The 25,512-nt window shown below is 44.2% G+C and overlaps 1 protein-coding gene across 3 annotated transcripts in view; it reads right to left on the reverse strand.

Annotated features, from left to right (window-relative positions):
* Nucleotides 1–25,512, reverse strand: part of LOC135056445 (solute carrier family 22 member 15-like) — a 469,036-nt gene that overhangs the window by 260,244 nt on the left and 183,280 nt on the right. For all 3 annotated transcript variants that reach the window (XM_063961635.1, XM_063961634.1, XM_063961636.1), the window contains exons 7-8: nt 20,296–20,436; nt 11,528–11,613 (exon numbers count right to left, since the gene is read on the reverse strand). In XM_063961635.1, the coding sequence (XP_063817705.1) occupies nt 11,528–11,613; nt 20,296–20,436 (227 nt within the window). The remainder of the gene's footprint in view (nt 1–11,527; nt 11,614–20,295; nt 20,437–25,512) is intronic.

Below are 25,512 nucleotides of genomic sequence, written 5' to 3' on the forward strand. Positions count from 1 at the left end.
ATGGACGAGCGACTGCCGACACAGAGGTAGCTACAGCCGTGGACTACCGTACTGTGTCTGCTGCTAATATAGACTGGATGATGAGATAAAATTAAAATATATATATATATATCACACTAGTACTGCAGCCGGACAGGTATATATTATGTAATGACGGACCTGCTGGACACTGTCTGCAGAATGCGTTTATAAAAACACCACACGACGAGTGTTTAACTTTTTCAGGCAGACAATCACAATATACTGGTGGTCAGCAGACAATCACAATACTGGTGGTCAGTGGTCACTGGTCAGTCACACTGGCAGTGGCACTCTGGCAGCAAAAGTGTGCACTGTACTTAAAATATGTACTCCTGCTATAACTGCTCCCCAGTCTCCCCCACAATTAAGCTGTGTGAGCAGTGAGCACTCAGCACAGTCAGATAATGATATACAGTATATGATGCAGCACACTGGGCTGAGCACAGATATGGTATGTGTGACTGTGTCACACTGTGTATCGTTTTTTTTCAGGCAGAGAACGGATTAATTAAACTGGTGGCACTGGTCACTGGTCACACTATCAGCAGCAAGTAGTACTCCTCCTATATGCTCCCCAAAATTTGTGTCTCTCTCTAGTACTAGTCACTCTAAACGGAGAGGACGCCAGCCACGTCCTCTCCCTATCAATCTCAATGCACGTGTGAAAATGGCGGCGACGCGCGGCTCCTTATATAGAATCCGAGTCTCGCGATAAAATCCGAGCCTCGCGAGAATCCGACAGCGGGATGATGACGTTCGGGCGCGCTCGGGTTAACCGAGCAAGGCGGGAAGATCCGAGTCGCTCGGCCCCGTGTAAAAAAAACTGAAGTTCGGGCGGGTTCGGATTCCGAGGAACCGAACCCGCTCATCTCTAGTAATTACCACATATATAGCCTCTGGGGCTATATATTGTGGTTATTTTGCCAGCCAAGGTGATATTATTGCTGCTCAGGGCGCCCCCCCCCAGCGCCCTGCACCCTCAGTGACCGGAGTGTGAAGTGTGTATGAGGAGCAATGGCGCACAGCTGCAGTGCTGTGCGCTACCTTGGTGAAGACTGAAGTCTTCTGCCGCCGATTTTCCGGACCATCTTCTTGCTTCTGGCTCTGTAAGGGGGACGGCGGCGCGGCTCCGGGAACGAACACCAAGGACAGGTCCTGCGGTCGATCCCTCTGGAGCTAATGGTGTCCAGTAGCCTAAGAAGCCCAAGCTAGCTGCAAGCAGGTAGGTTCGCTTCTTCTCCCCTTAGTCCCTCGTTGCAGTGAGCCTGTTGCCAGCAGGTCTGACTGTAAAATAAAAAACCTAATATATACTTTCTTTCTAGGAGCTCAGGAGAGCCCCTAGTGTGCATCCAGCTCGGCCGGGCACAGAAATCTAACTGAGGTCTGGAGGAGGGGCATAGAGGGAGGAGCCAGTGCACACCAGGTAGTACCAAATCTTTCTTTTAGTGTGCCCAGTCTCCTGCGGAGCCGTCTATTCCCATGGTCCTTACGGAGTCCCCAGCATCCACTAGGACGTCAGAGAAATAGGCTTTCACTGTTGTGTGAATTTACTATTCACTAGTGTTTATTTTTGGCCTCTTCATAGGATTGGGTGGAAAATTGAAGTGGACGGCATAGTTCGTGTTGTGCGTACCAAGGTGAGTAAAGCCATGTTTCAATGTATATATTCAAGAAACTTTGGACCGCCTGCACTTGGGGAACAACACAGTCCAGCAATGGGTCATGCTGGGCTGTGTGGTTCCCCAAGTGCAGGCGTGTCAAAGTGCTGATCACTGACACCAGTCTGCCACTTTGGACCGCCTGCACTTGGGGAACAACACAGTCCAGCAATGGGTCATGCTGGGCTGTGTGGTTCCCCAAGTGCAGGCGTGTCAAAGTGCTGACCACTGACACCACTCTGCCACTTTGGACCGCCTGCACTTAGGGAACACCACAGTCCAGCAATGGGTCATGCTGGGCTGTGTGGTTCCCCAAGTGCAGGCGTGTCAAAGTGCTGACCACTGACACCACTCTGCCACTTTGGACCGCCTGCACTTGGGGAACAAAACAGTCCAGCAATGGGTCATGCTGGGCTGTGTGGTTCCAAAAATGTTCTTGGGAAAGAAATGAACATGACATCAATAGTGTCTTTACTCAATATGGATTTTTTTATTTTATTTCACAGATCTCTACACAAGAAAAGAATGTAAAGAAGAACACACACTACTTTTTTTGTTTTTATTACATTTTATTTTTTTAATAAAAAAATAATAATTTTAATTCTTCAATAAATTTTTAAAATGAGAAGCTTTGTGTGGTTTTTCTTTAAATTATTAGTTAATAAAATGTAAAATAGGGCATTTCAGAGATGGAGTGGTATTGTGGTAGGTCGCCCATGGTACAGCAGGGGAACTGTCTTGTCCCTTGACATCCACGCTGGTTCCTGCACCTTGAAGGATACTCCGTAAGACCTGTGGAAGAGAATAGTATGGTGTCATCCAAAGACAAGGTACAAGCAACACTTGAACACAAGCAGGTTACATTGGCCTTTGTCCCAAATGCAACCCTCCGGCACTTGAGAAACTACACATCCAAGCATGCCCTGACACAGCGTAAGCATTGCTGTGTCAGGGCATGATTGGATATGCAGTTTTGCAAATGCCGGAGGGCCGCAGTCGGGACATGCCTGGGTTACTTTTAGACAAGAGGGAGTTTTAGGCAATACATCTCACCTGAGGGGGTGGGGGGGGGGGGTGTCTGTAACATGGCGTAGGTTCAGGTCCACATCCCAAGTAGGTCACCCATGGTACAGCAGGGGAACTGTCCGGTCCCTTCATCCACGCTGGTTCCTGCACCTTGAAGGATACTCCGCAAGACCTGTGGAAGAGAATAGTATGGTGTCATCCAAAGACAAGGTACAAGCAACACTTGAACACAAGCAGGTTACATTGGCCTTTGTCCCAAATGCAACCCTCCGGCACTTGAGAAACTACACATCCAAGCATGCCCTGACACAGCGTAATCATTGCTGTGTCAGGGCATAATTGGATATGCAGTTTTGCAAATGCCGGAGGGCCGCAGTTGGGACATGCCTGGGTTACTTTTAGACAAGAGGGAGTTTTAGGCAATACATCTCACCTGAGGGGGTGGGGGGGGGGTGTCTGTAACATGGCGTAGGTTCAGGTCCACATCCCAAGTAGGTCACCCATGGTACAGCAGGGGAACTGTCCGGTCCCTTCATCCACGCTGGTTCCTGCACCTTGAAGGATACTCCGCAAGACCTGTGGAAGAGAATAGTATGGTGTCATCCAAAGACAAGGTACAAGCAACACTTGAACACAAGCAGGTTACATTGGCCTTTGTCCCAAATGCAACCCTCCGGCACTTGAGAAACTACACATCCAAGCATGCCCTGACACAGCGTAATCATTGCTGTGTCAGGGCATAATTGGATATGCAGTTTTGCAAATGCCGGAGGGCCGCAGTTGGGACATGCCTGGGTTACTTTTAGACAAGCGGGAGTTTTGGGCAATACATCTCACCTGAGGGGGGGGGGGGTGTCTGCAACATGGCGGAGGTTCAGGTCCACATCCCAAGTAGGTCACCCATGGTACAGCAGGGGAATTGTCGTGTCCCTTTATCCACGCTGGTTCCTGCAAATCGGGAAGGATACTCCACAAGACCTGCGGAAGAGAATAAGGAGGTAATTTGAGAGTGTTTCCTCCACCCTGGGAAAGAACAAAAGGTCCCAGCAACACTGCGCATATACACAGGTTACTCAGACAAGATGGAGTTTTGGCCAATACATCTCACCTGAAAGAGTGACTCTAACATGGCGGTGGTTCAGGTCCACATCACAAGTAGGACATCCATGGTGGAGTGGGGTAAACTGGTCCAATACTGGAGTGGTTTTGCAGAAGTGTATCCTGGGTAAAACTGTTGAAGCATGGGTACATTCCCCTCAGCAGAGTGAAGAAAAAAATATTCTTTTTAAAAATCTATTATAAATACTTGTGAGTCAAAGATAGACAATCCAAGTACATAATCCCTTCTAATAAAAATAGATATGCTATTAGCAATAAAAAAAACACAAAAAAAAACATGTTTTTACAATTTTTTATTAGATTTCGCCAGCAAAGTGAGGCGGAATGAAATTGACGAAATTACTGTCGAAAAGCACTGTTGTCGAATCGACAATCTTCAATTGAATATACTTTTGTCGAAAAGCCGCATTTTGACCATTGCAGACATGTCGAATTTTGAAAATGTCGATTTACAAAAAGTCGAATCTGAAACGGCAGGTATTTTGACGAAAAGTACTGTATTGCATTGTCGAATCCAATTCGACATGTTTTTTTTTGTCGAAAATGCCCCGTTTTTCAACTTTCGCTGCAATTCGACCGCAATTGCATATACCCCACAGTATGTTCATATCTGCTGCAGTCTCTATTTCCAACAGCAGACGCAGCACCCATAGGTTTCTATGGGCGATGCTAAACTGTCATGTTTACCAAGCTCCGGAATGTGATGAGGTCACTTCACTCTAGACACATCGCAGGAACAGGACACTTTTGGAGCCCCTATCCCTGCGTGTGAGTTTGATACATTCAGGCGGTATATTATTGCTTTAATGCATGTAGCAAAGGAGTCGCACCAAAGCACTATTTCTCAATGCAAAATAACCCAATCTCAAATAATCATTACCAAATAAAATCCCAATATACGCGGAGTGGGGCGCTAGTCCAGTACACAAAGTAGTACAGTCAAGAATAGAAAGACAGTCATTTAGGATGGTGCGCATACATTTTGCAAAGATCTGCATACATTAACTAAAATATTACTTTTATTGCAATGCATGAATAACAATATCAAGGTGGTAATATACAGTTAAAATCAGCAAAATAAAATGAAGAAAAGGGAATGAACATTAAAATAAGCTACAAAAAATACCTTAGAATTATGTTCTAGTTATGATAATACCAATTTCCAAATTTAAGGTAGGTTATTCTGAGATTATGCTTTGGGAAAGGTGTGCATCCCTGAGAGGGTTATCATCATTTGGGACCGATAGTGTGTCATAGAGCAAGTGCCAAATATAGTGACATCTCTGCATAAATAGATAACTCGCTCTTAACATTTACTGCATTTTTCCTTACTCCTCACAGGTATTATCTAATGAGACCTATTTAGGAGTTTTTTACTAACACCCCATTAATCTTCATCTCTTATGCTGGTTTAATCAGTTGTAACAAAAGGTAGTTACTGCATTGCTATTACATAACAATATTGTGTCACAACATTTTATTGGTTAATTAAGTCATATTAACTTATCCTGAGACTCTTATAATATGAACTGATTTCAGGAGCAGCCTAGATGAGATTTCCCTTAGGAGTTCTATAATAAACTTCCATCATTGTTGGTCTCTGTTTCAGTTGCTACTATTTAAATATGGTATGCAAATCTTTGGCAAATGTATGTGCACTCCACTGGAAGGACTATTTTTCTCCTCTTAACGGTATATTGCTGTGAATAGCGGACGATATGAAATTACAATGAATGTGTCTAAAACCAGATAATTGATAAATATCTCTCTAGGACTCGTACATCATTTTAAAATAAAGTTTAACTGACTAACCGTATCAGAGCTACAATCCTGGTAAATATGGTAAACAGCGACATAATTAGATCTCCTACAGTACGACAATGTTAAACTGACAGAGATATACTGACACAGGATGTTATGAGATGGAATATTTTAACACAGTCGGAGATCGCATTTACACATGTAGAGCAGTTTGATGTCTTTCAATACTCTGGCAGTCCTCAAGATCAGTCTCATGCGTCTTTACAGAAATTATACTGATCGTCTGGAAGGGAGAAAACCATTAGTAACGTGCTCTGGATAAAATTGCTGTAGAAGCCCACAGTGCATCTGTTGCTAGGGGCAGAAATGACTGCACTGCAAAGGACAGTGGCCCTGATTTTTCTCCTTCAAGAAGCACCACACTAACTTCATGAGTCGGCTCGTATAGAACATTGACCATTTACATATAAAAAAACTAGAAAAGTGGCAAAGGTGCTCTCTTGTGGTGGAAAGGGACTTTTACACCACAGTCATTAAAGTCACTGGTTTTCTACTTTCTAGGGGCCCATTTATCAATACTCACATTTGCAGTGCAATATGTGTGTGATATTAGCACCCAAAATAGCTTTACAGTGTGATAATACAGCACGAATGTATTACTGTTCACCCGAAAAAAGCCTGTCCCTACAATGTGCTCAGAATCTCAGCAGTCTGACTTCTCTATCGGGACTCCTGCACAATCTACTGACCACACATGAGTGGCGGCCATTGCAGGGAAGGGTGCCAGGTAATTTTGTAAAGTGTATCCCATAGGCTACAGCAGCACAACACCATCTCCAGATGGCGTTAGCTACAGGGCCAAACTCTGCTTGGTAAATCACATCTCCCGGAAATAGGAGGTATCTCAGATATATGCTGAAAAGACATTCTATCGAAGCAATATTGTACAAGTCTGCTGTTAAGATCACTTACTGTGAAGAAAAATAAAATAACAATGAGGCATAGTAAAGCTCTGTAACCCAAAACTGCAGGCAAAACGTGGCAGATCCCGTGGCCCATCAGTGCAGAGGGTCCATGTGGTAACATTTCTAATATGTACAAGGTTCAACATAATGGCCGCTTCATATCACCAGTAGGCATGTAAAATACAGCTCTGGCAGATGATTCTTCTTGGTGAATACTCAAAGTGGCAGGCTCAGCTGTGGCACCAGTCAGGCATAGAACATGGGACCAGGAGGTAGGTGGATGGTCAGGTATCTTAACAGGACTGGTGCTTCTTGTGCCCCGGTAACTGTCCACTCCACTGGGAATAGAGTCGGTGGTGCAGAGTGGGTCGGAACATATGGTTGGGGGAAGTAGTCTCTGCTGGAGTCAATGTCGAGTTGAGGATGGTGAGCGGAACTGAAGAGCCATTGGTGAGTGGATGCTATCTTGCTGGATGAGCAGAACCGGAAGGAAACAGAGTGTAAAGCTGCAAGGACCGTGGGACTGGTGGATTAAGCAGAGTGCAATGCTGCCGAGTAAGCAAGACTGGAGGGATTAAGGAGAGTATAATTCTACAGAGTGAATGGGACAGGAGGGAATACAGGTGAGTGAGGAACAGGAGCAAGAACGGTATATGTGCATAAAGTGCAGTGCTGCAAAATGAGCGGGATTGAAGGGAAAACAGTGGGGTACAGGGTGGAAAGGACTGGCGGGAGTAGAGCGGAAGTGAGTAGGGTACAGTGCTGCAGGGCAAGTGGGGCTGGAGGGAAAGAAGGTGAGAGAAGGTGAGAGGGGTGTAGTGCTGGAGGGAGTAGAGCTAAGTGCGGTAAGTAGGTACTGGCTGGAGCAGAATGGAGGTGAGTACGGTGGATTGTTGTAGGGTGAGCAAGTCTGGAAAGTGGAGTTGGGTGTAAGTGAGCATGGACTGGAGGTGAGTGGGGTAGATGGCTGCAGGTTGAGTGGGTCTGCAGAGCTGAATTGGGTGTGAGTGAGCAAGGACTGGAAGGAGCAGAGGGAGGTATGTTTGAAGGATGGCTGCAGGCTGAGCGGGATGGAAGAGTGGAGTTGGGTGAGTCCAGTGATCCGATGCTGCGTCCTAGGATGCAGGTCAGGTCACTACTGCAGCAGAAGGCATCTGACTGTAATACATGCCACCTGCAGCATTATCATACAGCACTATCACTGCTGCTCCAAAGTGACAGCCACTCCATCCACATCTTCATCAGGCCCTATGTCTGTGCTCACAACACAAGAAATGAATTACTATGTTGTGTATTTATAAATCTGTTATTAGTCCAAGTTCAGATAATGCTCCTTTTTTAGGATTATCTTAATTACGTAAGTGAGCACTACCAGTTTACTATATAACACCGCAAAACATATATTGGATATTATGATGCTGCCCTGGTTATATGGTATAAGGTCATTTACCATTATGTGAATTACCTACAGAATGCAATACAGGTTGAGTATCCCTTATCCAAAATGCTTGGGACCAGAGGTATTTTGGTTATCGGATTTTTCCGTATTTTGGAATAATTGCATACCATAATGAGATATCATGGTGATGGGACCTAAATCTAAGCACAGAATGCATTTATGTTTCATATACACCTTATACACACAGCCTGAAGGTCATTTAATACAATATTTTTAATAACTTTGTGTATTAAACAAAGTTTGTGTACACTGAGTCATCAAAAAACAAAGGTTTCACTATCTCACTCTCACTCAAAAAAGTCCGTATTTCGGAATATTCCGTATTTCGGAATATTTGGATATGGGATACTCAACCTATACTCCTCTTTGGATAGTAATTTTATGCCACTGAAGAAAAAAAGTCGAACGCCCACTTAGCAAAGTGTGACATAATGTCTCTGTATTAGAAAGTAATACATATATGGAAAATGAGGACCCAAAGGAGTCACAACCCCTGCAGCAAAGGGCCTGACCCAGAGGTGCACACAGTTGCATGCGCAGCTGCGATTTCATTTGTTGTGCACTCGTACAAATAATCTCATGAGTCAGTCTTGTGCACAGAAAATACCACAGTCTGCGTCTCACATCCGGCGCACATAAGCAGCAAAATTGGGAACATAAGCACATTGGACATCTGAGCAACTCCATACTGTTTCAGACCGAGTGGCTCTCCTAAGAAGCTGGCATCTCTCCAGCGGCAAACAAATTTGCTGTGGCCAACTAAGGAAGGCCCATAAAACGGTCCCGACACACCTGGTTTTTAATTATAGCCACCCCATTACCTCCACCAAATCCTGACTACTTGTCACTCACTTTACAAATAAATCATCTGTGCATTTGCGCTATCACTATTCAATTACTGCGCGTGCACAGTTCAGCTTCGGCACATGATCAGTGGCAGAAAATCGCTCCACTGTGTCCGATGTTATCATTGCATTCACCCAATGAGACCCAATGAAAGTTCCATCCTTGTTAGGAACATCTCCAGCCTGTTTCCTCTACTAACTCATTTCTGATACTGCTTTTATTTCAGTAACAGAAAATGAGATTGATTCTGTGATGTAAATAAAATCTGCACAAAGTTCCAGTTTGTGGTTATGCATATAAAGGAAGTCCAATCCTCTTTCAAGAATATACTTTATCTTTACCGAAAATTCCTCTTTAATTTACTCTAAATTAAAACTGATTTAAATTAGCTACTCAAGGTTATTCATCTCAATATCACAGCTTTACCATCAGTCATTACATGAATATTAAAATATTTTTAAGTTGCAAAATTAACCAGAACTCAAAAAACATCTAAACTGGAAATACAGTAACACTCTTGTGAGGGTTTATTGATAAATCTCTTGAAGTTTTATAGCAGATGTCAAGGATGTTGATTCCCAAAACTGATAAAGATATGCGAGACAGGGATTATTTACATGCTGGTTTTATGCCGATCATTGATGTCCGCCATTGGCAGAAAGATCCGCACAAGTGAATATTGAATACTGTAGCACTGGATCCCCTTCTGGTTCTCCTGACCACAGGGTAGTAGTCTTACAATGTGAAAATTAGGTGCAATCTCTAGTGGCATTACAAGTGAAAATATACACTGACAGTCCATTACTGTAACTGCATGCTGGCACAACAGAACTACAAGTGCCAGCATGCACTTGTAATGTCACAGTTACTGTATGGGCTATATGTATTGCTCCTGTTTGAAGTAAAAAGATACTGTGCCCATATACTAAGTCAATATATAATAAATGTCCCATATAGCAAGTAAATATATATAGAATGCCCCGATAGTAAAAAAATAAATAAATAAAATGTGATACACGTGCTTGATATTAAGTAAATCAATAAAACATTCTCACAATAATGAATAACTAATGTCCAATATTTACTTACTATTAGAGGCATTCACTATAAATGTATTTACAACTGGGGTAATATATTTTTATTTCTTATAGAGGAAATACTTGTATTATTTAAAAATTACCCTACAAGAACAAGAAAGCACTTCCACCCATGTGCATGCTGTCACCTGCTGTTCTATAAGTGGAAGCGTGCAATGAGAGCCCATTGCTGTTATTGCTTGCTGGTGCTTGTAAAACAACTAGCACCAGCATGTACATAGGCACAAGTGTTTACCTAATGGCTACATGTACCAAAAGGGGCCAACTGTTACTCCGGATTACCCCAGTACTTTCTATGTAAAGGGGCACTCATATAGAATGTATCGGAGGGTTTTTTATTTAGTTAGACAAGATAGCATACCGTTATCTTACACATTAGAACCACGTCTTATGTTTTTACTAACAAGTGCGAGTATCCATGTAGCAAAGCAAACCTCTACTTAATACATTGAATGGTGTATATATATATATATATATATATATATATATATATATAACTTTCCTGTCTAAGAACCAGGATTACAGCTTCAGACATGGCAGATTGAAATAACGCACTCCATGTTTACAAGTTACGCAACAAATCGAAAGAAAACCTGCAGTTTGGCAAAACGGTATTTTAGTGACTTTCCCCCCAACGGGTATATTCAATTCAAGTCGGATCCTTTCCGACAAGCATTGTTGGAAAGGATCCAACAAAGCACTATTTAATGATAGGTCAAATCTGACAGGATTTGGCTGTTCTCGACAATGTCTTTCCGACATTTTTTATTTACAATTGAATATACCCGTAAGACTTAAATCATAGGTGCTACGTATGTTTGAAAAATGATCACTTTTGATTACATACATTTAAACAAAACAGAAAATAAGAAATAAAAGTTCTACAAACGAGGTCTGAACAAGAACAACCTGCTTTTCCTTCACAACCTTTGACCAAGTACTGAACATTATACACAGGGCCGGTTCTAGACTTTGCAGAGCTAGGGCAAAAGTTTCCTTTGGCTTGCCCCCCATGCGGGGCATGGCCTGATCGGAGGTGTGGCAATGGATGTACAAAAAATAAAGATATGCACAGGGAACAGCGGGCAATCAGTGCCTACTTCTTAGCGTGTGAAGGCAGGAGGATCCCTCCTCTTTGCTGCTGCTTGTTCTGCCCACAGTGTGTGACGGCCAGGGACTGTCACAGGGTCTTCCCCTCCGGTTCAGGCAGGCAGTGCACGGGAGAATGTGAGGAGATGCGATGCTGCTGCTCAGAGTCCATCTTCTCGCTCAATGCAGCCATGCTCAACAGTGTCATGCCCCCACATTCTAGGAGGCTGGGAACAGCGTCAGCAGGCACAGTTTGCAAATATAGTGGTGACGGCAGGTGAGAGAGTGGATGGGCGCCGGCAGGATGACTGCGGCCCGGCCCACAGGCCGCGAACCCCAGGCAATACCCCCAATTTCCGTCCCTAGAACCACCACTGATTATAAAAACCCAGCAGCTATCACAGAAGTATTAAAAGAATTTCCTTATATTCATGTTTACTGTATTTAAAAAAAAAAAAAAAGTTTTGTCTCTCTACGTTTACTTACTGGTGTTGTCTGGTAAAAACATTGTGAATATACAAGCAAGCCCAGCAAATACTAGAAAACCGGCTGTTGCTTTTCCTCTTCCACACCTAAAAAAAAAGAACACAATGGTAAGATAATGTGCATAAGTTTGTTAATCACATTTTCTTTAAAATTATTTGCAACTCCCATAACTTAAAATTCTCATCACACACATACAGTAGCGATACAGCTTCCCAGGAAAAAACTTGCAAGCATGTAGATACCACATAACCCCAAGCCAACTTCAGTTCAGCAGCTTACATGCTGCAGTGATAAAGGCACAGAACCGCGGTTAAGACATTTGTGAAGTGAATTACTAGATATGTTAAAAATTATCAAAAGGTGCGCAGAACTAGGGGAAAGGGAGCCACACTCCCAAGATAGCGTGACCATGGCCCTGCAGTGGGCCACGCAGCATGCAAGAGTTCCCCAGTATTACAATCAGTGCGGCCAAGCCCTATAGTTCCAGGTCCTGCTTATCAACCTCAGCTACAATAAATCAATAATCTACCATTTTGGAGATCTAAAACTTTCCTTTTTCCTACACTGGCTGCAGGAAAACTTCTAAAGGAGTAACTGTGAAATGTGCGACATTAGAAGACACACTGACTGAGCAGCGTAATCCTGGGGAGGAGATCATTTAGTATGCACTGCTGACAGAGAGACATTGGATACAAAGTAGTAATACCTACAGCAATAACCAAGGGGGTTATTCAAAGATGAACGCAGATCGCTGCATACGAAGCCAGATCTGCGTTCATCTTGGCACATGCTGGGGGACGCGAAGGCATCAAATCTAAAGTTGTGTCAGCAGCCATTTTTTTTTTCAGAGCGGCTGCGTGTGATATCATGCCGCAACGCCATAACTCCACCCCCGCTACACCCACACCTGTCAATCACAGGTGCTAAACATCCTCAGTGAATGTGATTGTCAATAGGGCAAAGCTATATAGTTGATAAAGGGGGCTTAGCTTCATAGTAATAGGGATATTGTGAGTGGGAGGGCATTCCACAGAGTGGGTGCAGCCCGACAGAAGCCCTGTAACCATGAATGGGCGAAGGTAATGTGTGTGGATGAGAGACTCAGATCTTACATAGAAACATAGAAACATAGAATTTGACGGCAGATAAGAACCACTTGGCCCATCTAGTCTGCCCCTTTTTTTTTTTATCCTTTAGGCAATCTCAACCCTTTTTTAATCTTGATTCTTTGTAAGGATATTCATATGCCTGTCCCAAGCATGTTTAAATTGCCCTACAGTCTTAGCCTCTACCACCTCTGATGGGAGGCTATTCCACTTATCCACTACCCTTTCTGTGAAGTAGTTTTTCCTTAAATTTCCCCTGAACCTGCCTCCCTCCAGTCTCAATGTATGCCCTCGAGTTCTAATACTTCTTTTCCTTTGAAGAATGTTTCCCTCCTGAACTTTGTTAAGACCCTTTATATATTTGAAAGTTTCTATCATGTCTCCCCTTTCCCTTCTCTCCTCCAAACTATACATGTTAAGATCTTTTAGCCTTTCCGGGTAAGTTTTGTGATGTAGGCCATGCACCATTTTAGTTGCCCTTCTTTGTACACTCTCTAATGTATTTATATCCTTCTGGAGATAGGGTCTCCAGAACTGGACACAGTATTCCAGATGGGGCCTTACCAATGACCTATACCAGGCTCTGCTGAGCTGAGGTGTCAAGTTTGGACATATGTGGAGATAAGCAACGTGAACCGTTAGAAGGCTCTAGCAATGATCAATAAGTCTGCATGACCCTGCTTGCCAGCTAGAATTGCTGTAGCCGCAGTCATGGTGTACTATACCTACTGTATACTAGGTCACAGCTTTCCTCTTTTATGTATCTCTACAAAGATCACTGCATTACTTTTTATATATAGTTTCTTGCTTGCTTAAAGAAAAAACGTGTACTCATTGTTATAAATACTCTCCATATAAGTACCCAGCTCATTTCTTCCTCCCTACTTTGCTAACACAATCTGCTTACACTTAGAAAAAGTCCGGCAAGCTTACCACAAAGAAACTTTCTGTATACCTACAGCTGTACTTAGCAGCAGGGAACATTGCCGATATCCCTAATGGTCCTCACTTTATTTCATGTATTCCAGATTTTGTTCCTACGAGGACGGAATTCACGTAATGTGCCCCGTACTCTGGTGCTTTATACCACACACACACACTCCCATTTCCGGGAACTGCAGGATGGTGGAGAAAATATAATGCTGTTAGCGCAATGACATTTTCATATATTCCCGTTCCTGACCTACCTACACCTTAAGTTCTGCACTTTCTGACTCCTGCATCATTTTCTTTATATGTTGCAGGATTTTACTGTCCTCCTGGACCACAGCATCCATTCTACAGCATTATCCCTGTTTGCCTTCAACACTGTCTACCCAAATACTTATTTACTACCATCCCCATGATGGAACACAATAATATTCTTCAAAATGACTCTTCATTCCACAGCTTAGGGCTTTCCCAGGTAACTAATTCTATAACACATGAACGTGATCTGTCTTTTGTTCACATATTTACTTTCTTTTCCAATATTTCCTACACAATTAACTTCCCTTTCCGTCTCGTTAACACAGAAGCTCTAAATTCCATCTGTTTAACCTCCTCCAAGACAGACCTATCGCAAACGCCAAAATCCCACTAACATGCTACATCTCACTGACACTATAAAACATACTCACCTGGAATTGCTTCTTCTTGACGCATGGATTGATTGCTTATTATTGATGGGTCCACATGAACCTTTGCTGACATTGTGTAATAGAGCCCCGTTTGTCACATCACTGACTTTGCTACTCAACTACGCCAAATGTATCACCAAAGACTTTTTCTGAAAAACACACGTCTTACTGAATCACTAATCCAACAAAAGTACAGTAGAAAGTAGAAAGTACATGGACTGCTGGTGCTGGCATCTCATGACTTTCTGAATGCGGCTTAGTTGCTAACATGGGTAGAAAAGGCCAAAGACAGAGTTTTGACCATGCCTTGCACCACATATCATTATGCTTAATCTGCAACTTAATACTAATTCCTGTGTTACAAAAGTACTGTGCTAGCGTGCCTGGGTGGTCATTCCGAGGTGATCGCTAGCTGCAGTTGTTCGCAGCGCAGCGGTCAGGCTAAAAAACGGCTGTTCTGCGCACGCGGCGCAATGCGCTTGCACGTCGTTCGAGCACAACGAACAATGTTATTTTGCACAGGGTCTAGCGAACCATTTCATTCGCACTGTTGGCCGAAGTGTGATTGACATGAAGTGGGCGTTTCTGGGTGTCAACTGACCGTTTTCAGGGTGTGTTCGGAAAAACTCAGGCGTGGCTGGGCGAACGCAGGGCGTGTTTGTGACGTCAAAACAGGAACTGAACAGTCTGAAGTGATCGCAAGCGCTGAGAAGGTTTTGAGCTACAGTACTCTGAAACTGCACATAAAAACTTTGTAGCCGCTCTGCGACCCATTCGTTCGCACTTCTGCTAAGCTAAAATACACTCCCAGTGGGCGGTGGCATAATGTTTACACGGCTGCTAAAAACTGCTAGCGAGCGATCAACTCGGAATGACCACCCTGGTACATTGTGCTAGCGTGCCTGGTACACCGTGCTAGCGTGCCTGGTAGACTGTGACTGACTTTGTATTCAGCTACAAGGCAAATAATTTATGAAAAAGTAGGAATTTGCTACCCATGGCGGAGTGTCTAAGTGCACCTTATGGCACAAATGCGCTAGGTGAATGAGGATATATCTGTACCAAATAAGGCCATATGTAACCCCTACTTTATGTAAAGCTAGTACCCTATCTATAATCATCCCTTTGCATCAAAGCTCTGTGAAGGCCTAAATTAATAATAGGGTAGTACTGTAGCCAGACAGAAAACAGTGGTTATCTGTTAACTATGTTTTTGTAATGTATCACTCAACAAACTCGTAAAATACTTTTCATTACAGTATGTAACAGCCTCAGCGGGTCTATATGTAGCGTGACTCAATCAAAATTCTGTATTATCGAGATTCAATTGAGTTAACTGACCCTTGGGGATTAAGAGATTAGAAAGCAAAAGTATGAAAATGCCCATTAAAAATTATATTTATAATTATATCTCTTTTCTTCCCCAGCAAATGCTGTTATTGCTCTCATGGTAGCTAAGAGTTATTACCAGCAAGGTACTCTACATTGTAGACAGATTAGAAGCTCATACTGTAAGTGGAGGAACAAGTGACGTATACAGAGTTGTTATGCCGCAGTTCTAAATGTCACATCCATAAATTAAAATACAAAGAAGACAACTCATCCACACACATCTCACGCAGTTCAACATTTGATCACTGCTTAAGTTTCCTTATGTGGTAGTAATAAGTTCACATACAGTATGCGGTCGGAATAAGGGGTATATTCAATAAGAGTCGGATCCTTTCCGACAAGCATTGTCGGAAAGGATCCGACAAAGCACTATTCAATGAATCCGATAGGATTTGTCCATTCCCGACAATGTCAATCCAACTTTTTTTTAAAGTCGGACTGACAGAGTCTGAAAGGACAAAGACAGTCGCCCACCTCTCCCTGTCTGGCTCCTCTCAGATTCCTGCTGCACCCAGACTCGTCTCCTGAAGCTCCGCTGGATAAAAGGCTGTGGCTATACCCGCGACTTACCTCCCACCCTGCGACCGCAGCTAGAGTTTGGGGACTGGCCGGAGCAGTCAGCACGTCACCGGCTTCTTCTAACCTCCTCCCGGCACTTCCGTCATCCTGCCGTGCTGCTAAGACGGAGCCCGGCTCCTGGTCCCCATCAGTGCAGCGGCCAAACCCGACAGGTTTGGCCTGTCCAGACACTGCCAATCTGACTTTTTTTAAAGTCGGATTGACATTGTCGGAAACAGGGCTAAAACCTGTCGGGTTTGGCCGCGCTTCCGACAATGGGGGTCATTCAGACCCGTTCGCGCGCTGCTGTTTGTCGCAGCGGTGCGAACGGGTCGGTTCTGCGCATGCGCGGCGGCCACATTGCGCAGGTACGCTGTTGCCTAGCGAGCAGCTACGCCGCTGACAAAAGCGGTCGCAGCGGCGACCACAAGATGATTGACAGGAGAAAGGCGTTCCGGGGTGTCAACTGACCGTTTTCTGGGAGTGGTTCGGTGAACGCAGGTGTGTCCAGGTGTTTGGAGGGCGGGTGTTTGACGTCAATTCCGGGACCTGCATTGCTGGAACGATCGCACAGGGTAAGTAACTCTTACCCTGGTCTTCTTTTACAGGAAACTGTTTTTGCATAGCAGGGCTGCACAAGCATTCGCAGCCCTGCTATGCAGATATACGCCCCCCCATAGGCGGCGTCTAGTTGATCGCATGGGCAGCAAAAAGTTGCTACATGCAATCAACTCGGAATGACCCCGAATACACAACAAGACAAGACGGCAGCTTCCGACACTTATTGAATACACCCCAAATTGTTTATTCTTCTCTAAATGTTGCCATCTGCACTTTTTGGACCAGATTATGAGCTGGACACATCAGCGGCCGTTTCTACGTACGGCCATGTTAGTCTTCTTACTTTCCATCTCTGTCTGCGTGCACTACAATCGAGTACAGAAGCCGGCTTACATGCCCATAACACAGTATTCCACAGTCCTTCTGTTATCAGCACAGTTTGGTGCATTCGCGTGTTTACCACCCAGAAACACCCACTTAACGTACCATGGGGTACGTCAATGGATGGATCAATCTATTACGCAAGCACTAGCGAACAGTGTGCATATGCCTGATCCGGCGCATACGCAGTCGCCGTTTTCTTACATTGGTGAATGCACCGTAAGCTGAAAGTTGTGCGAGATCTGTCCACACTTTCACTTGTATTCGACTCAGGACCTTTGTTCCCATTACTTATGTAAGAGCAAAACTTAAAACGTGCAAAAATTGATTTTCCTACACAGAACAACAGGTGTGTCACAGCAGTACAGTCTATATTTAACTTTGCAGAGATCTACATCAAGTTAACCATACACTGAACAGATAGGGATGCTCCTGAGTATTAGGAACATAGGCCCAAATGTATTAAGCCTTACAAAGTAATGGAGTGGAGACGGATAAAGAGAGATAAAGTACCAGCCAACTAGCTCCTGTAATTTTTCAAACACATCCTGTTACATGGCAGTTAGGAAGCTGATTGGCTGGTACTTTATCACTCTTTATCCGTCTCCACTTTATCACTTTTTAAGCTTAATACATTTAGGGGTAAATGTAAGATCAGTCGCAATGGGGGGAAGTGGTATCAGCGTACATTATGTGCGCTATACTGCTTCCCCCCATGTGTGATAACCGCGGTCTGTGCCCAGTGACAGGGCATTGTATGGACAGTCAGCATCGCTAATTGTTCCGACACCTGCAGCTGTCGATTTCGACAGCCGCATGGTAACGATGCCCTATCTCCAGGGCAGGGACAGAGCTGTCCCTGGCTGTGGCGGGTGCTGGCTCCGGACTGTGCTGGGAATTTCACGGGAGTAGTAAGATCCCGTACATGTGCGGAGGAGCCAGCCGGCAGGAGACACAGCGCATCAGCTCTGAGCTGGCGCGCTGTGTGCTCGGGGGACATCGCTGGAGGCAGACAAGATGTTAGTACATTGGTACATCTTATCGATGTCCCTACCGGCTTCGCTTCGGTAATGAGGCGAAGCAGGAAGTGTTATAGCGGCACAATCAGTGCTGCTATACTACATTTACCCCTTAGGCCATAATTAGGTTCCAGGACACTTGACTGACTCATGATCGTTGAGAGTCAAAGGCCATTAGACCACTCAAATGGTTAATTTAAATAATAACTTAGGAATTTATGACAACCACAAAAAGGAACACTCTTACTGTACTTACTCATACTGTAAGTGGAGGAACAAGTGACGTTTACAGAGTTGTTATGCCGCAGTTCTAAATGTCACATCCATAAATTAAAATACAAAAAAGACAACTCATCCACACACATCTCACGCAGTTCAACATTTGATCACTGCTTAAGTTTCCTTATGTGGTAGTAATAAGTTCACATACAGTATGCGGTCGTAATAAGGGGTATATTCAATAAGAGTCGGATCCTTTCCGACAAGCATTGTCGGAAAGGATCCGACAAAGCACTATTCAATGAATCCGACATGATTTGTCCATTCCCGACAATGTCAATCCGACTTTTTTTTGAAAGTCGGACTGACAGGGTCTGAAAGGACACAGACAGTCGCCCACCTCTCCCTGTCTGGCTCCTCTCAGATTCCTGCTGCACCCAGACTCGTCTCCTGGAGCTCCGTTGGATAAAAGGCTGTGGCTATACCCGCGACTTACCTCCCACCCTGCGACCGCAGCTAGAGTTTGGGGACTGGCCGGAGCAGTCAGCACGTCACCGGCTTCTTCTAACCTCCTCCCGGCACTTCCGTCATCCTGCCGTGCTGCTAAGACGGAGCCCGGCTCCTAGTCCCCATCAGTGCACATTTCCTCAAAATGTGTGTTAATAACTTCTGAGGCCTGACAAAAACATAGTTATCTCTGGGACTGTCCTGTCAAACTTGGCCTCATTTCTATAAGTCTAAGGCAATGGCTCTGCAGTTCAGTAAAGATTCTGAGTGCACTATTGCTAATTTACTTATTTATTAACAGTTTATTATATAGCACAGCATATTCGCGCTTTACAATTGGAAACAACAGTGATAAAACAAAACTGGGTAATAACAGACAGTAATAGAGGTAGGGAGAACCTGCTTCCATGCTTGCAATATATAGGGAAACAGGTATTGATACATACACAAGGATACTATAGGTCTTATCTATTGCACAATAGTACAACACATTGCAAAGGTTCTGGGTGGGCTGTATGATATTGTCACACAGCACAACAATGTTGGCCTGGGGTCAGGAGAATGGGAAAGTGAAGAAAGAGAAAATACGTGAAGATGTGTGTGGACTGTAGAGTGGCGATGTAATTGGATAGTAACGTTATGAAGGTTATGTAGGCAGTTTTGGAATTTGATAAACCTTCCTGAAGAGGTAAGTTTTCAGAGAGCGCTTGAAGGATTGTAGACTAGAGTTCTATAGCGCATGGGAGAAGATTCCACAGAGTGGGTGCAGCCCGAAGAAAGTCCTGCTGTCGTGAATAGGAGCGAATAATCAGTGTGGATGAGAGATGTAGATTTTGTGATGAGCGAAGGGGTTGGGATGGAAGATTTTTTGAGATAAGCGAAGAGATGTTTGTTGGTGTAGTTTGGTTAATGGTCGTGTGAGTATTTTACTGTATATTTAATACGGTAGAATAGAGTAACCAACAAAGGGACTGAGAGTGGATCGGCAGACAAAGAATGTCTAGTGAGGAAAATTAGCCTTGCAACGGCTAATGTTACCTTGCATGTTATCTGCCTGCCCTGACCGTTGCTTTGGACTATACTCCTGGTTCTTGATTTGGTGGTGCACCTGTTTTATTACTGCTGCTATGGCAATGACTATTCATTTTGTGCTTCTGAATTTGGAGCCTGTTTTGTCACTGTAGTCTCTTAATCTAGTACCTTCTTATTCATGGTCAGTAAGCATATCCAAGTCATACATAAGTGTGGGTAGCTTATCCATAACAGAGAAGAACACGCTAGCCTGGTCACTGGGTTTTATCGGTTTAAAATCGAACCAATGGGCCTTTACATTATTCCCCAGATTGTAACTACAATGGGTGTAATAATAACATTGATTACATTATACATATCCCCTTCATACTCACCAGGACTTCTCAATAAAAAACAGGCAGAGTGGAAAAGCTGGGACTTCAATAAGACCGTACAATGCCACATTCAAATACAGATTTCCTTTTAGCTCCCCTGCATTTAATGTCATGCCATAGTAGACCAGACTGCAGACATACCTGGAAAAAAACACATCATCATTGCTACTGAAAGGTTTACAGATTTCAAGAGCTGTTTTTCTGAAAGTCAATTTATCAAGAATGCACTCAAAGAAGAATGATTTGGATGAAAATAATAGTCCTTTCACGACTGCTAGATAGAAACTCCCTGATCTATTAGCAATATTTTCCCCAAACACTACACAGGGAAACAGATTTACAATTCAGAAACATTTCACAGTGATTTTATAAATACACATTTATATAGAGCAGTGGAACCATAAAATACATTTATTACACACATACATTATAATTCCCTTGATACAGGTTGAGTATCCCATATCCAAATAATCCGAAATACGGAATATTCCGAAATACAGACTTTTTTGAGTGAGAGTGAGATAGTGAAACCTTTGTTTTCTGATGGCTCAATGTACACAAACTTTGTTGAATACACAGTTATTAAAAATATTGTATTTAATTACCTTCAGGCTGTGTGTATAAGGTGTATATGAAACAAAAATGAATTGTGTGAATGCACACGCACTTTGTTTAATGCACAAAGTTATTAAAAATATTGGCTAAAATTAATTTCAAGCTGTGTGTATAATGTGTATATGAAACACAAATGCATTCTGTGCTTAGACTTAGGTCCCATCTCCATGATATCTCAGTATGGTATGCAATTATTCCAAATTACGGAAAAATCCGATATCCAAAATACCTCTGGTCCCAAGCATTTTGGATAAGGGATACTCAACCTGTATAGTCAATTCATAATGGTTGGGGCTGTTTTAAAAGGCCTGAGCAGTTTGGCCTTGGCCCTCACCCTTACTCCCAGTTCAGTCCCCCCCCCCCCCACCACCACCATACACCCCACCCCCGCGTCCCATCTTACTTAAAAAGCTCAGTTTGAAATAAAAATGTTCTGCTCTATTTTTTGATCTACCAGCCTGCTCCAGGAAACAATATTATACTAATCTAACCAGAACAAAAACTATACATGCTGCCAATCAGTAGCTTTAGAATAGCCCCTTTTCTAGTAATATCATTTAAGCAATTCAGTAATTAACCTAAAATGGTACAAAAGTGGTAAACTGCTAGTGGTTATAAAAAAAACAACAACAAAAAAAAAATGGAACATTAATGTAGATTTGTCAGTTATTAAAAAAAGTGCCCTTTTCTGGAAACAAGTAGAGGGTTAAGAGCGTACAGCTGTTCTGCACAACGGCCTTGAAAGCTTATGCAAACGATTGAGGGGCTCAGTGGGAGAGAGGCACATGTTTTCTGGGCCTAATTCAGACGTGATCGCTCCTCTTCAAGAATGCAGAGGGTTGCGATCTGATAGACGTCATCCAGCCAGAGTGAAATACCCGCCCTGTGCAAGTCTGCGTACGCCATGCAAAAAAACTTTGCAAACGTCAGTCAGCTGCAAATCTGTTCGCAATTCACTCACCAGCGAATTATTTTTCCAGTCTGTGCATAGCCCAGGACTTACTCCTACAGTGTGATGGAAACAGGCTGATCGGGGCCGGAGCTGATGTGACACAACTGCTGTGAAAACTCTTGGGAATGCCGGCGTTTTCCCAGATACTGCCAGAAAACAGCCAGTTACCACCCCCAAACGCCCGATTCCTGTCAATCTGCCTGCGTTCGCCTAGCGATCAAAAAAGACGCAGTGTTTTTTAGAGTTTGGCCTGCGCATTATGATCCGTACGCAGCATGCGCAGTCATTCGATAATCGGCCGCTCTGCGATTTCGCAATACAGCGATCAGTACTGAATTAGACCCTCTATTCCATCAATAGGCACATGGAAACTGACATGAAGAGGTCTGGCAGACCCAAAGCCACAACTAAAGACAAGTTTCTGAGAGTCAACAGTCTGCATGATAGGCAGCTCACACGACAACAACTTCAAGAACAGCTTAATACTGGTTGAACAAAGCAAGCCTCAGCTCCAACTGTGACGGGAACACTTTGAGCAATAAAGAAGCCACTAATATGACGGCATAATAATAAAAAGTTCCTCAGTGTGTGTCACCAACTGTCAAAAATAGAGGAGAAAACATGGTGGTTTGGAGCTCTCTAGCTGAATCCCGAGTCGAAGGCATGGACAGAGCGGCTGGCACTCTGAACCAAAAGTGCTACCACAGAATTTTAAACCATGCAATATCCTGCGGTCTATGCCTATTTGTCAAGGGTTTGTCATACAGCAAGATATTGACCCAAAACATCCCTCAATGCTATGTATGAACAACTTTAGAGGAAAAGAACAAGAAGGTAGGCTTCAAATCATGGAATGACCAGTACAGTTTCCAGACTTAAAACCAGTTGAGTTAGTTCATGATGAACTAGACACCAAGGTGAATGCAAATCACCCTACAAGTGCATCACACGCTTGGGAACTTCTGCAACAGTATTGGGAAACATTTCCCGAACAGTATTTGACTTCTATTGTAAAAATAATGTCACAGGTGTGATCGGCAGTTATATCTGCAAATGGGGGATACTTTGGGGAGTCAAAAATTAAGATTCAATTTTGTTAAACAAAATGATTCCAGGATATCTTTTTTACATCCATTATGTTTGTTCTATGGGGGTAAGTCAGAGTTGATCACAGCAGCAAATTTGTTAGCAGTTGGGCAAAACCATGTGCACTGCAGGTGGGGCAGATATAAAATTTGCAGAGAGAGTTAGATTTGGGTGGGTTATTTTGTTTCTGTGCAGGGTAAATAATGGCTGCTTTATTTTTACACTGCAATTTAGATTTTAGATTGAACACACCCCACCCAAATCTAACTCTCTCTGCACATGTTATATCTTCCCCCCCTTTGACGGACATGTCCAGAAGATCTGCGTACAACGCCCTCCGAGGCCAATCCAGGGCGATTAGAATTGCCTGGACACCTTGATTCCTGATACGCTTTAGCACCCTTGGGAGCAATGGGATCGGAGGAAACAGGTATACTAGCCGGTACAGCCAAGACGACGCCAGTGCATCCACTGCCCTTGCCTGAGGGTCACTGATCCGTGAGCAATACCAGGGAAGTTTCTTGTTGAGACGAGAAGCCATCATGTCTATTTGTGGGCAACCCCATCGGTCGATGATTATTATTATTATTATTATTATTATTATTATTACATTTTATTTATAAGGTGCCACATGTGTTTCGCAGCGCCGTACAAAGGACAGTACAGGGGACAAAACATTGCATTACAGTAAATAAATAACAGAAATAGAGTACAGGTAACAGAGCACCACACATTCTCAAGACATAATACAGCTAATAGATGTAAGTATTGAGGGAGTGATCATCGTACTACTAGAGGCTGGTGGCCATAGATGGAGATGAGCCTTTACTAGCAGGATAAAGATGGTCGTTGAGTAGGGGAGAGCTGTGAGTGAAATGTGTTGAGACGAGGGCTTAGATAACAAGAGGAAAGAGGGCCCTGCTCTGAAGAGCTAACAATCTATTGGGGAGGGGCGACAGACAGATGTCAAGAGGTGCAGGCAAGTGGGAGGTAGCCTGATGGCAGTATGCAAGCAAAGCTGAGATGTTCACGGCATGAGGCAGGGGGGTGGAGGGGCGGCTTAAGCACTGGGTTATGCATCGGGAGGGTATGCTTTGATGAATAGGTGGGTTTTTAGTGCCCGTTTGAAGCTTTGCAAGGTTGGGGAGAGTCTAATGGAGCGGGGGAGTGCGTTCCACTGAAGGGGTGCAGCACGGGCAAAATCCTGAACTCGTGCATGGGAAGCAGTGACCAGGGTGGTGGAGAGGCGACGGTCATTAGTCGACCGTAGGGGGCGGGAGGGAGTATGAAGGGAAAGGAGGTTGGAGATGTAGGGAGCAGTGGAATTAGAGATGGCCTTGTATGTGAGGGTGAGGAGTTTAAAGAGGATTCTGTAGGGGAATGGGAGCCAGTGTAGATTTTGTTGAAGGGGAGTGGCAGATGTGGTGCGGCGGGAGAGGAAGATAAGCCTAGCTGCGGAGTTCAGGACAGATTGGAGGGGAGCAAGATGGGAGCAAGCATCTGGAACACCAGATGGCGGAGCACCCACTCCCCCAGGTGGAGATCGTGACGACTCAGGAAGTCCGCCTCCCAGTTGTCCACACCCGGAATGAAGATTGCTGACATGGCTCTTGCATTTCTTTCCACCAAGAAGCGTATCTTTGACAACTCTCGCATGCAGTCTCTGGTTTTTGTCCCTCCTTGTCGATTGATATTCGTCACCGCCGTAGCGTTGTCCGACTGTACCTGGATCGCTTGATCCTTGAGCAGAGGAAAGGCACGAAGCAGAGCATTGTAGATCACCTGAAGTTCCAGAATGTTGATTGGAAGGAGGCTTTCGTGGGCTAACCACCAGCCCTGGAACTGCGCCCCTTAGGTGACAGCTCCCCATCCTCTCAAACTCGCATCCGTCGTGAGGAGGGTCCAATCCTGAATCCCGAAGACTCCTGCCCTCCAGGAGATTGGAGAACTGTAGCCACCACAGGAGGGAAATCCTGGACTGAGGTGACAGCTGAATCATCCGGTGCATCTGGAGATGCGATCCAGACCACTTGCTCAGGAGATCCAACTGAAATGTTCTAGAATGGAACCTCCCATACTGGATCGCCTCATATGGGGCAACCATCTTTCCTAACAATCTTATGCAAAGAGGTATGGACACTCGAGTAGGTCGGAGCATCGTGTGGACCATCTCCTGAAGTGTTTTCGCCTTGTAGAAACACCTTCTGAACCACATGATGCAGCAACATCCCCAGGAACAGGAGCCTCTGAGTTGGCTCCAGGTGGGACTTCTGTAAGTTGAGGATCCACCCATGGTCGCCCAGAAGACGGATGGTGCAGTCGATATGGAGCAGCAAAAGCTCCCTGGATATTGCCTTTATCAGAAGATCGTCCAGATAACGGACTACACTGACCCCCTGGACCCGGAGTTGAAGCATCATTTCCGCCATCACCTTCGTGAATACCCTCGGGGCTGTAGACAGGCCAAAGGGCAGTGCCTGGAATTGGAAGCGATCGTCCAGCAGGGCAAACCGCAGGTATGCCTGATGAGGAGGCCAAATCGAAATATGGAGATAGGCGTCCTT

Source organism: Pseudophryne corroboree, chromosome 3, assembly GCF_028390025.1.
Source record: "Pseudophryne corroboree isolate aPseCor3 chromosome 3, aPseCor3.hap2, whole genome shotgun sequence".
NCBI lineage: Eukaryota > Metazoa > Chordata > Amphibia > Anura > Myobatrachidae > Pseudophryne > Pseudophryne corroboree.